The sequence below is a fragment of the Lipotes vexillifer genome, unplaced genomic scaffold (genome assembly GCF_000442215.2).
Source record: "Lipotes vexillifer unplaced genomic scaffold, Lipotes_vexillifer_v1.1 scaffold397, whole genome shotgun sequence".
NCBI lineage: Eukaryota > Metazoa > Chordata > Mammalia > Artiodactyla > Lipotidae > Lipotes > Lipotes vexillifer.
This window is the reverse complement of record NW_006772681.1, coordinates 3,420,899-3,434,150: the sequence shown is the minus strand read 5'-3', so window position 1 is coordinate 3,434,150 and position 13,252 is coordinate 3,420,899. Positions and strand designations below refer to the sequence as shown.

The 13,252-nt window shown below is 48.4% G+C and overlaps 1 protein-coding gene across 5 annotated transcripts in view; it reads right to left on the bottom strand.

The window, feature by feature from the left end:
• Positions 1-473: 473 nt before the first annotated feature.
• UQCC1 (ubiquinol-cytochrome c reductase complex assembly factor 1) overlaps positions 474-13,252 on the bottom strand; it is a 100,013-nt gene continuing 87,234 nt past the window's right edge. For 2 of the 5 annotated variants that reach the window (XM_007447776.1, XM_007447779.1), the window contains 3 exons: positions 11,122-11,199; positions 4,881-4,994; positions 474-2,011 (listed from right to left, as the gene is read on the bottom strand). In XM_007447776.1, the coding sequence (XP_007447838.1) occupies positions 1,877-2,011; positions 4,881-4,994; positions 11,122-11,199 (327 nt within the window). In that variant the 3' untranslated portion in view covers positions 474-1,876. The remainder of the gene's footprint in view (positions 2,012-4,880; positions 4,995-11,121; positions 11,200-13,252) is intronic. The other 3 variants (XM_007447780.1, XM_007447777.1, XM_007447778.1) reach the window with 3 other exon arrangements.

Sequence of the window (13,252 nt, the reverse complement as noted above, 5' to 3'; positions counted from 1 at the left end):
GGGGGGGGGGGGCGGGTGTAGTCAGTGAAAGATGCCTACGGGCAGGAAGTGAGGGCTTCGGGACATCACAGACATGACAGATCAACTGGCTCTTTGAAACATGGCTGCGTGTCATAAGTTGCAGTGTTTGGTGATTACTCTTCTTATGGAGACAGGACTTGGCTCTGTAGGTGGGGGCTGTCTGCTGCTGGAGGTATTCATATATAGTGCCCGTATGAACATAGGCAACTGGGATGTTGAGAAGGGGCGTCAAGTTCTGGACCAGGGCTGGACTAAATGACCGCTAACGGTCCTTCCAATCTGAGATGGCATGATTCTAAAGCAAGCCCGGTAGCTGAACTGGTGCTGCAGGCTGGGATCTGTGGTTGGGGAGCTGCCCTGGGCAGCAAATGGGTTAAGGCTCAAATAACTTTTATATATAAATTAATGTGTAGAGTTGAGAGCCAAATCTGTTCCATTAATTTTTCCATCCATTCCAGGAGCAGTTAGGTACACACCGTAAAGTTTATTTTGGTGCATGGTATACTTCACTCCATTAAAAATAAATTAATCAGCAAATTCCTGCCTGGCCCAGCTCTGGTTTATGTAAATAGTGCCCAGCTGTAATGAGTTACAAGGTGTTATTATCTCACACACACAGGAGGCTTCACTCTAGAGCTCCTTGTGCAACAAAAGCATCTTAAATAAACTCAGAGAAGGTGGTTTGATTTGTAATGTTTTCACAGAAGTGAGATATACCTCACCCTTATAGAGTTTCTTTATATGACTCATTTTATAGCCAGTTAAATGAAGGAAGTTTGATGGGGGGAGGGGCAATATGGTTCTCCGCCCCCTTTCTTCAATTTAAAGAAAATTCCCCCAGAGATGACCCACACTCAGAGGGAGGAGGGGACTGGTCCTCAAGTGCCCAGACCAAGGTGGCTCTGCAGCACATGCTCCTGGAGGTGGGAAGGGGGTGGAAGGCTGGGCACAGGGCTGGGTCCTGGGGCAGAGCAATGAAGCCAGGAAGAGTGTGTTCTCTTCTCCCCAGTACCTCGTATAAGGAGGAGCCAAGAGAGGAAAAGGCAGCACGCTCCTCACCCAGTTCAACGGGAGTGTGTGTGACAAGGGGACCTTTCTCTTGAGTCCTCTTTCCAAATGACTCAGGATGTGACAAGCCCCCTGGCCATAGAGGCCTCCTGGGTCCCCAAGGTCGTGGCCTGGAAGGCTGTACCTTGGCCAGAAGTGACATCTCCATGAGCTGGAGGCAGAAGCAGCAGCAGAGACCCCCCCCGAGCCTCTCCGCCTCCCTGTCTCTAACTGAGCTGGGCAGTGCTCCTCAGCTCGTGGCATCCACCATCCCAGGTAAGTTTCTAAAAGACCCAGGAATAAAGAGCCATGGCAGAGAGAAGTCTCTGTTTCTTTTAACGGCCAACTCAACCCCACGGCTCAACGCCGGAGGACAGAGCGTGGTTACCCGTCTTGACTCAGAAGCATTACAAACTGCTCCTAGGCCACAGTGGGCCCTTGGGGCGGGGAGGGGGTGTCCCCTTTCTAACCTACCCCCATTCCCTTCTGTGGCCTTTGGGAAAAGCTGTCAATCGCATGTTTCCTAGATGGGACCTGGGGAATGTGTGCAGGGGAGCTCTTGCTCAGGGCTTCTCTTGAGGGAGAGGACACCTTAGAAGGGCTAAGGGTTCTCCCAGCACCGTACCCCACCCAATCAGACTCCTGGGCATACTAAGAGGAAAATCAACACAAATGGGGCCAGGTATTTGACAGATGCTTTTCAAAGGTCAGTTCAGGCCACTTCCTGCAGGATCCTGGGCCAAACAGCCACCTCTCTTCTGGCAGTTCCTCAGAGCTAGTTGGCCAGCTGTTTGGAGGGACCAGCCCATCAAAGACCCTCGTCGTTGTAAGTTGGGGAATGGGGCTTCAGGATGCTCTGAGGATTCTTCTCCACTAGAGGGCGCCAGCTCACCTCCCCTGTCAGAAGCAGATCCTCACCATTCATGGAGTCCAGGTACTGTATCTGCAATCAGAAGAACAGGAAACAAGAAAGGGACAAGGGCAGGACGGACGTGAGACGGCACAAGGAACCAGCCTCCCAAAGGAGAGAACGGGGCGGGGACACGAGGGGCTTCTGACCATCCCAGCTCCCAAGCCTGGGGCGGGTGGGCGCGGGCGGGGCGCGGGTAGTGGTCTCTGATCTCCCGGATTATTTCATTTAAGGGGGTTCGAAGAAACAAGTCACTAAGGAAGCTTTCTCAGGCTTTAGGGAATTCCCCATTGTGCCTCTGAATGGACAAATGTCTGACACACAGGCCCTGACTTGTGGACCAGAAGAACTGTGTGTGATTGTCCATTCAGGGTAGCGATGTTACCCAAGGTGAGCCAATTCCCTTCTCCGATATTTAAGTTCCCTTGTCTGAGAAAGGGGCCCATAATAGTAACGTGTACCCCACAGGATGAAGGACACTGCTAGTCACTGGAACTTAAAAAAAAAATGTGTATGCTTCTACTGTCCTCTAGTGGGCCCTGACCCCATGGTTAGGGGCCCCAGCTTCACCCCTCTAGGATGACTGAGGGAGTTTATCCCCCTGAACAATGCGGAGAGGGGACACCTGTGATAGAGAACAGGAGCAGCTGCAGGGAGGTGTGGTCGGACAGTTTTGCAAGAGGCAGGTGCTCTAACGAGTGGCAAGTCTTAGGCGATAAAGGCCACCTCTGGGAGGATTCCCAGGCTTCTGCTGGTAAGGAGATGAATAAGGACAAATGCTTTCAAGTGCACAGGCAAACTCTAGGGCGAGAGCTGGATCAGAGCAGGAGTCAGCACTGGATTCAGAAAGATGAGGCTCCATTTGAGGGTGAGAAGGCAACTGGGGGGAAAGGAGAGGTGGCAGGAGTCCAAAGGCCTCACCTTACGCCTTGCAATCGACTCCTTCTTCCAAGGATTCCTTCACTCCCGCTGCTTTGTTTTTAGGCTGCAGAGCCTCGCACTCACCCTCAGTCTCACACACACCTCAGGTCTGGATTTCCATGTCTCCAGTGCAAGGAGATCAACTGACCTGTTATCTCACCTAAAAGCCACTCCTCTTTCCAATTACTCAATTTCTGTCCCTAATGCCACCACTATGCCCATCTCCTGGGTTGAAAATCTCAGCATGATCTCCGACTGGGTCTCAGGCCATCTACCAGACCAACTGGTATCATGGCCCAGGACTAGCCTCCTGGCCTTCCCCGATCCACTCGGTCAGACTTAGTCCCTCCTTTCTTTAGCCTTTCACAGACTCTGCTCCTGCCTGTATACATTGCAGACTGACTTATTCCAGGGTTAGCCTTGTGCCTGACTGGCTTCCTTGCCAAATCATGAGCTGGATCCTTGAGGGCAGGACTGGGTCTTACCAATTTCTGCTTTCTCAACAGAGAGGCTGGTAGAATAGGTGCTCAAAAGGTTTGCTGACAGAACTGGGTCCCCATCAGAGCTCGCTGCTTCCCTAAGAGCTCCATCACTGTTTTCCTAGTGCCTGCCTCTCACTGGGGCAATCTGGGCCTTCTTATTGGTGTGGCAGCCCTTTCCTTCAGGGCCCTCGGAGAGGTCCCAGCTGTGCCCTTGTTGTGGCCCCTGGCACAAGCCCACCGCGGTAGATGGAAAAGTTGGGCTGGTCTCTCAGAAAACATAGCATTTGCTTTGCCAGTTGCTACTCCTGTCTGAGGGTGAGTCCAGTCAACAGTGTGAGTCTCAGAATTCTCTGTGGGTGGGGTCCTCTGGCCACAGTGCCTTCTTCCCGGATCTGGCAGATTTGAAGAATGGTCAAACAGCAGTCCTGGCTCCTGGGGTTCTCTACCCTCTGAAGAGCCTTAGTATGTAGTTTTCCAGTAATCAACCAGCTGGGCCTGCTGGCCCTGTCTTCTCCTTGGAGCCAGAGCCTGGCCTTCCCTCTCCTGGCTGTTGGAGGCTTGAAGGCCGTGGACACAGGTGAATAAGAGAATAACTGTGAGGTGAGGCCCCTTTGGCTCCAGGGGCCAGGCCTGTGAAGCAAAGGTGTGACTCATGGGACAGCCTGAGCTGATGAGCGGTCTGGAGCAGCTGAGGCCTCTAGTGGCTGCATGAATCACCCAGCCGGGGGCTCTAGACCATCTGCACAGCCTGACTCACTGGGAGACCCTGGGAAAGCTTACATGTGCCTCTTCCCTGCCACTCAGCTCTGCCTCATCTATAATGTATGGATTTCCCATCAATACAGGATCCGGGGGCAGAGAGCACAGGAGTGAATTCTTCCTGGGCTCGAGGAAAACTATGTAGTTAAGCAGTCCTCACCCTGGAGCTTTCTCTTAGAAGCTTTGGTGTCAGGGAGCCCTGGGCAGCCAGAGGGGTGAGGAATGAAGCAGGGGGACTCTGCTTGATGACAGATAGCACCCAGTGGGAAGAGGCTTACAGGATGTTGTGGAATGCTGCCTGGAGCCCAATCCTGTTGGAAGCCAGGAGCTGGAAACATGAATCCTGGGGCTCAAAGTGGGTACCTAAGGGGAGCTTCACTGCACGCCGTGCTGCTCTCTTACAGGAGGACTGTATGTGCCCAGGATCAGTACAGCACTGCACACACAGCAGACAGTCGAATGTGCAGTGAATGAGAGACAACAGGTTTATAAAAGCAGCAGACTTCTCGGTGCCCTTTATTCTTCTATTCCTACTCCCTGACCCCTGACCTGGCTCATGGCTGGATCCACAGAAGGTGTTCTTGATCGGTGCCCACTGCTGACATGATCTGGTCAGAATTCCCTCAGACTGGACTCTGGGAACTCAACCTCTCATGATCCTCTGAAAGTCCAGCATCCACAGACCTCAGGAAGGACCTGTTGTCCAGGAGGCTCTGGAGGGGAGGGGAAGGACTGCTCACCTGTTTCCTCACATACTCCACCAACAATTCAAGTTGTCGAGGGTCTTCACATTTCTGGTTAAAGAAGCTTCTCCAGAGGGCAGCAGCCAGCCCACGATCATCTGAAAGGACCCCCTAGAATACACAGCACAACTGTTCTTCTGGGGCATATGGCAGAGCCAGGATACAAAAGCTGGGGATACTGTGAACACGCTAGCAACACAAAATCAGCTCAAAGGGACCTTACAGATACCATGAGAGAGAAATGGGGCAGCTACTTGGTAGAGCTTGGAAGGGGTCTTCAGAGAGCATCTGGTCTGACCCCTTCATTTTATACAGGGGAAGAACATGGGACCCAGAGGGGCCAAGTGACTGGCTAATAAGGTTGATACAGAGATGGGGCGCATGTCTGATGGACCCTCCTAGGCCACAACTTCCTCTACAGCCTGCCCAGGCCCAGGCAACACCTGAGAGGCAGAGAAGAGAGATGGGAGCAGCAGTGGTTCCACTGCCGTCCACAAGGAATGGGCTTGGAGTACTATGAGTATATATTTCTTCCCAAGAACAGAGGTGAGTGTAGGTTGCACCTTCTCCCCTGGTCCAAGGACACACATCTGCAAGGCAGCTAGCTCTTTAGCGATGAGAGCCAGGTACCTTGGCCTCACTGTCACCCGGCTCTGGGCTGGCCATGGCTGGCCCAGCCTCTCCCTAAGCAGAGGAACAGGCTGCTCGGCAGGATAGCCATGGGCCCCAGGGGAGTGCTCAGAGCCTGTGTGTGCCTAACGTCGGCTGTCCTGGCACAGAGGAGAGAGAGCTCTGTTGGGAAGCCCAAATATCACAGAGACCTTCATCCTGAACTAGGGCCATTTTCTAACTTGGAGCTCTGAGGAGGGAGAGAGGAGGGTCTTGCTTCCTGGGCAAGGGTGACTAAAGGGAAAGGCCCTGAGAAGTTGCTCTGTCCAGGTGCCAAGGTAGTGTACGGAACCAGACAAAGTGCTGACTGGGGCTTGGAAGTCAGTTAGAAGACGGGACCAAGTCCTGGCCCTGCCAGTACCAAGCTCAGAGACGGTGGGCAATTTAATAAAGCTGAGTCTTGACCTTCTCATCTATTAAACAGAGACTAAAATGCCTGCCCTACTTACAGCACCTTTGAAGTATAAGAGATAACATACAGGTGTTTTGTTAAGTGTACTATGTTAGGTACAAAGATTAGGAGCTTGTTTTGGCATGCAGCTGTGAGTACAGTTGAAACAACAGTGAGATCTGGGGATCGGACCACCTGAGTTCAAACAGCAGCTCTATCACTCGATAGCTATGTGGCCTTTGGAAAGCCACTAGCCCTTCCTGAGCCTCAGTTTCTCACAACCTAAACAAGCAAAATAAAACCTATCCCACAGAGTTGTGAGAATTAAGAGACAATGGCCATGAAAGGCTCTGTAAGTGATAAATCATTACACAAAGAGCCAGGATCACTTATTCGATGTCATGCTGTGGTCTGGCCCCCGAGGCACTGCAATACATGAGGTCTGGCTTTAGGCCTGCTGCCAGGAAGGGCCATGTCCAGTATGGGGTACTGACAGTTTGGTGGAAAAACCGTCCACCTGTCCCAAATGCCCCCTGCTAAACACCCCTACAATTCCAAGAGACGGTCCTGGCACAATGGCTGAGTCGGGAAAACCAGCTTCTTCTGGCAGATGGGGACAGGAGCCAAGGACAAGCTCAGGCACATCACTGTTCTCCAAGCTATTTGCTAACACAACAGCCTGCCTGTGTCTGAAGTGCCCTGGGCACATGCCGCAGTGCTGCTGGCAGCGACTCACATACGCTACACGAGAGGGAACACGAGTGGGAGCGAGTGTTATAAGGACTTAGAAAATGAGCCCAGAGCACAGGACAGCAAAAGCCCCGGGAGCCACGGCCTGCCGCAAACAGGCAGCCTTGGCGATGGGTGAGATGGCTGGGAAGGGCCAAGTCCATAATCAGTCAGAAGGAAAAGGATGACTCAGAACTCAGATTAACAATGATAGCAACCTGACTGTTCCAGACTGTCAGAGCTCCTTCACACACCTGGCTCTGATGGCGAGGTATGCCAGGAAGAACAGATGCTATTACCCTCGTTGGAAAGGTAAGTACACTGAGGCTTAAAGCTTCTCTAGCTAATTGGTGGTAGATTTGGTACCAGAATGCACTGGTGAGGTCAAGGGATGATGCTGACTGGCTCTAGTCAGGATGCGCTACCTGGCACAGAGTGGGAGTGCAACACAAATGGCTGAATAAATCAACGAACCCAACTTCTCCCTTCTTTCCACCACACTTCTGGTAAGTCAGTAAAAACAAACTGGTCTGAGAGAGGAAGCGGGAAAGAAAAAGGGGTGCCTAGGAGGCAAAAATTAGTTTGCATAGCAATTTTCCCACAATCTACTGGGATGCCTACTTGTTTTCCCTCACGATACAAAAAAAGCATCCTTCAGGAAATTGAGACACCTAGATCTAGAGTAACTGAGAGGCAGCCAAAGGGACTGTCCTGGCCCCGGAGGACCCTGGTTATAGTTAAGAGTTTAAAGTGGTGGAGCCTCACTCAGTGAGGGCTGATCTGACACCACTACGCGCTTAGCACGATGGTAAGAACACAGAGTCACAGTGATACAGTCACAGCTCACAAGCAGCTTGCAATCTAGTTGAAGGGACAAAGCTAGAGCACATCAAACAGCAGCACAGAATAAATCCTGGAGAATGAACAAATGCTAATCTGTACAGGAGACTCTGAAGAATAGTCAAGACATGGTTGGTTCCTCAATCTTCAGTCTTAGCTTCTATGAAAACTCCTCAGAGACCTTCCCAGTACACACTAAGTACACCCACCCCGTTATTCTCTATCACTGTGCTCTATTTGTAATTATTTATTTGCTTGTTTACTTATTTACCGCCTGTCTCTCCATTAAGAGATAAGCTCTGGTACGAAAGAATCAGACCATGTTTGTTTTATTTACCAGCATATTCCCAGTGCATCACACATGGTAGGCACTTAATAAATACCTGTTAAATGGATGGATGGATATTGAAATTCAGGGTGAAAAAACACAGACCTAGAGAGGTCAGGGAACGCTCTGTGGAGAAGGGGGCCTTAAGAATGGAGACTATTTGGAGAGCTACAGGACATTCTAAGCAAGAGAGAATAATATTAATTCACTGAACATTTACAGAGAGAATGCCTACAAAGTGTGAGACCCTGAAATCCTCAGGTTCAAAGCTGACAGCCTCAGCTACTGCCCCCCACACCTGGTTGTCCAGGACAGCCTCAATCAGACACGGCATATCTGTGGAGCAGTGAGGCAAATGGTCTCACTCAGAAAGAAGGCTATACACACTGGAGGGCCATGGGAGATAAAGGTGGACAGGACATGTCACAAATGGGGACAGCTCACAGAAGGCCTGGAAGTTCCATGGAGGAATTTGGACCTAATGTAGTAGAAAACAGGAAGGTTCCAAAAGTGTTCAGGGTTGGGGCACAATCCAAGCAAGATTCTAGGAAAAGGGTGCTGTAGAACAGCACTTGTCCAATCGAACTTTCTGTGATGATGGAAACAATCTACAGCTGCACTGCCCAACACAGTAGGCACTACTAGCCACACACAAGTACTGAGCACCTGAAATGTAACTAGTGTGACTGAAGAACTGCATTTTCAATTTTAATGAATTTAAATCAAAACAGCCACATGTGGCTAGTACTGGAAAGCACAGCTCTAGAACGTTGTGACTCCCAGTGTGGCCTGCAGAATGGCTGCACATCCCTTACAGCTCATGGGCCATGCAGAATCCCAGGCCTCACCTCAGACCTGCTGGGTCAGAATCTGAATTTTACCTAGGACTCCAGAAAAACTGTTCCAGAATTACACCTTTAAATTACTTAGGGAACTTTTACAACTACAGATGCCCACCTACAGTTAAATCCAGAACTTCTGAGGGACAGGGCCCAAATAATGGTATTTCTAAGTGTCCCAGGTAATTAGTCTATTTCCCAAACTTTCCCACTCTGAAAAGTCACCTGGTATGCTTGTTGAAACACCAGGCCCCACTCCCATTGAATTGGAATACTTTTTTTTTTTTTTTTTTGCGGTACGCGGGCCTCTCACTGTTGTGGCCTCTCCCGTTGCGGAGCACAGGCACTCCAGATGCGCAGGCCCAGTGGCCATGGCTCATGCGCCTAGCCGCTCCGCGGCATGTGGGATCTTCCCAGACCGGGGCATGAACCCGTGTCCCCTACATCGGCAGGCGGACTCTCAACCACTGCGCCACCAGGGAAGCCCTGAATTGGAATAATTAGTGCAGTTCTCAATAACTGATTTTAAAAGCACCCCAGGTGACTCTTGCACTCAAGCATGTTTCTAAGATGGCTCTGCCAAGATGGATTTGGCATGGGGGGACAGAACATCTTTATTAATGTGGGTGAAAGGAAACAACTGAGCCATCTGCAATAAAGACCGCAAACAAATGCTAAGAGAAAGAAAATTATATTTCTTCAATTCTAAGCCTCATTCTTTTATATACTGTAAGGTTTCTGAAATCAGAATGTATCTAATTTAACAACTGATGCATAGATTTAAGCACTGTTTCTCAATTCCCACCCCACAAAGCTCATATTGAATTAATGATGTATGCAGTATGCAGTCTAATTGCTCTCTTATAATTGAGGATATTTAGTAGACTGGGAATTGGGAAACCTCAATTTTAACTAGTCCTATGACCCTAAGCAAATCATTTAACTTAATTTTTTTGTAAGCTCATGTCCTGGCTTTAATTATTATCTTCAGGCTGATAACATTTCCTCCAGCCTGAACTCTAGTTTCTTACTTTCATCCTTTATGCATTTCTTCCCTTCTTCACGCTTCACCTGCCATGTGCCAAGCACCATGCCAGGCAACAGAAATACAGAGTAGACACGGCAACTACACAGGAGAAATCCTCACCCAGTGGGGTGACAGTTAATGCTAATGCAGCAAGTGCTGTGGAGCTCAGGAAGGGCAGAAGGCATTGAGCCTGGGGGAAGTTCTTGGGCCTGTGTCCCAGAAGGGGTGATGCTTGCATTAAATCTGAAGGTAACCACAAAATGAATATAAAAGCACATGGTTTGTTAAAAAGATGAGGTATGATGAATCCTGGTGGTATGCATACAGGTTCATTACACCATTCTTTTGCCTCTTCCATGTGTCTGAAATTTCTATAACAGTTGAGGAGAAAAAGATGAGAGAGATGCTACAACATGGATGAATCTTGAAGACATTATGCTAAGTGAAATAAGCCGATCAGAAAAGAACAAAAACTGTACGACTCCACTTACATGAGGTACTTAGAGTAGTCAAAACCATAGAGACAGAAAGCAGAAGAGTGGTTCCCAGGGGCTGGTGGGGGGGAGAGAATAGGAGAATAGTGTTTAACGGGTACAGAGTTTCAATTTGGGAAGATCAGGAAAAGTCCTGGAGATGGATGGTGGTGATGGCTGCTCAACAATGTGAATGTACTTAATGCCACTAAAATGTACACTTAAAAATGGTAAATTTTATGTTATGTAAATTTTACAATAAAAAATGAGATAGATCTAAATGTTCTCATGTAGAAGGATACCCAAGATATATTGCTCAGTGAAAAAAGCAAGTTGCAGAATAGTAGTATATGCAGTGTAACTTACATTTGCATGAAGAAAATAAATACATAGGTGCTTGTGTATGCACAGGTAACACTTGTAAGGACACCCAATAAACTATTAACAAAGTTTTCCTCTGGGACAGAGAATTGGGCAGGAGAGGAAAGGACCCCTTTATTTTTTATTTCAACCATTTATGCACAGTTTTATGAATTTTTTAAATGAGTATGTATTGCTTTTATAATTAAACCAAAAAAGAAGTGTGTGATTTGACCGTGATGTTGATGTGTGCATGCCTTCCTCTCTCTGAACACATCTGGGGCTGAGACTGTGACTGATTTGCCTTTGTCCCTCCATCCACCACTCCAAAGGCACTCAATAAATGCCGACTAGTTGAATGATCTGACCATATTACCTAGTGCTTTCTTTCTCAAGTGCTAGGCAAACTGCTGGGCACACTCATTCTAGTTGCTGAGTCAGTGAAGGTGAGGAAACAGTAAAATACTAAGCCATAATGGCAGGCAGTGATGGTGGCCCCTGAAGCTTCTCTCAGAGGCTCTCATCAAATGCCTTTGCTGGGGGAGGCCATTGTTCCGCCTAAGGCTTGGTAAATAAGCTTACCTCATCATATCCCAAGATTGCCACATAGAAATTATTTGTCATAAGCATCATGTTCTTCTTCAGGATATAGGAATTAACCTACAGAAACAAAATGGCAAAAACAAAAGTATGAAAGAAAGGAAAAAACCAAAAAGTATGATTTTGGGCTCTTAACTTAGCAGAACAGAGAAAGAGGGCCCCTAACAAGTCAAACTGCCAGTCCATCCTCATTTCTCTAATCTGTCAGGATTCTCCCCAATTTGACAGCTTCTTTTAGATGCTGGTCCCAAATTATACAAAGCAGTAACTCAGTTTTATGAACTGAGCCCCAACTACGCGTCGGGCTTTGTGCTAGATACTATGAACACAAATTAAAAGAAATGTTTCTTGACTGGAGGAGCACACAGTCTAGTAAACACAGACATGTAGAAAATAATCACATTGCAACGTACTGCCTCAAATTCTATCCCAAAGGTGGTGAGTGTTAAATACATTTTAGTACAATGGTCTCCACTTGGTGGGGCTGGGAAGAATTCTCTAGGAGGTAATGTTTAAGTGGACCTCAGAGGAGGAGGAGTCTGACAAGAGAGGGTTGGGGGAGGAAAGAGGACATCCTAGACACAGGGAATAAGCTGTACAAAGTGCAGGGGCAGGAAAGAAAATGGGGAGTGCCAGGAAGGGTGAATGGGCAGGAACACTGGAAAGGTAGGTTGGGACCAGGTTAGGAAATGTCTTAAGGGTTACTCAAAGGAGCCTGTTGTAGTGAAAGGACAAAAGAAGCAAGTGGTCAGAGGTGGGAAGAGGAGGAAGAGAGGCAGGGCTGTGAGTGAGATGCTGAGGAGAAAGGTGGGTCCCTGAGGCTGTGGACAGGAGGGTAGAATAAGACGGGCTGAAGAAGTAAGACTGTTAATGTGAATGGACTGTTTTAGAAATGCAATGCCAGTGAGACCGTGGAGACTCAGGTAGAACTCCTCTCAGAGAATAGCCAGTGAGCCTTCAGAACCTAGAGTGCAGTTCACGGAATCTCTTCAATAGGATAAAACATTGACCTCCGGGAATATGCGAAAGGAAAGGGTACTGTATTTCATTCCTCTCTGGGATCCCAGCAGAAAACCTGGTGTAATGTGTAATACATAGAAAGGACTCGTTGACTATTTAAACTGACAAGTTTTAGAAACACCCTGAAGTTATCTGAAACTTTACAGGGAGAATAAGATTTGTGCTTAACAACCATGACCATTGCCCACCATCATCCTCCATTTACTGAGCACCTGTTATGGGCCAGATGCTTTATGGACATCATCTCCTCTAACTGTCACCGGGGCTCAGAGAGGCAGATATGCTATAGTCATGCTTTTTATAGACACAGAAAACTGGAACTCAGACAGGTGAAGTGACTTGCTCTAGATCCCACAGCAAATTAGTGATAAATCCTCCAGGTCAGTCTGAATCCAAAGTCCATGTGCCTGACATTCCATCAGGTTCCTGCCTGCAGGAAGATAATTTTACTTTGGATAATAAATCAAATACTGAATGACTTCATCCTGTGGTTCATAACTGGTCTCCGAAGGAGGGCAGAAAGGAGTAGTGAAAGGATCTGGATTTAGTCAGAAAACTGGGTTCAAGTCATAATTCTGCTGTATACATAGGACGTGATCTTGGGCAAGTCAAGTAACCACTCTGAGTCTATGTCCTTGTCTTTTTTTTTTTTTTTTTTTTTGCGGTACGCGGGCCTCTCACTGTTGTGGCCTCTCCCGTTGCGGAGCACAGGCTCCGGACGCGCAGGCTCCGGACGTGCAGGCTCAGCGGCCATGGCTCAGGGGCCCAGCCGCTCTGCGGCATGTGGGATCTTCCCGGACCAGGGCACGAACCCGTGTCCCCTGCATCGGCAGAAGGACCCTCAACCACTGCGCCACCAGGGAAGCCCTGTCCTTGTCTTTTAAATGCCCTATATACAGAGAGCTGGTTTGTAGAGCAAATGAATTAGCATGTACTTCATTCACTCATTCATTCATTTACTCCACAATGTACACTGAGAGCCTTGGTAAGCTGCAAAGTGCTCTGCAAATGCAAGGAATTATGAGTAATACCTTCTGGTTTGTTTATATAAAACTAAAACCAGCTCCAATACTTTATAGTCATGGACAATTTT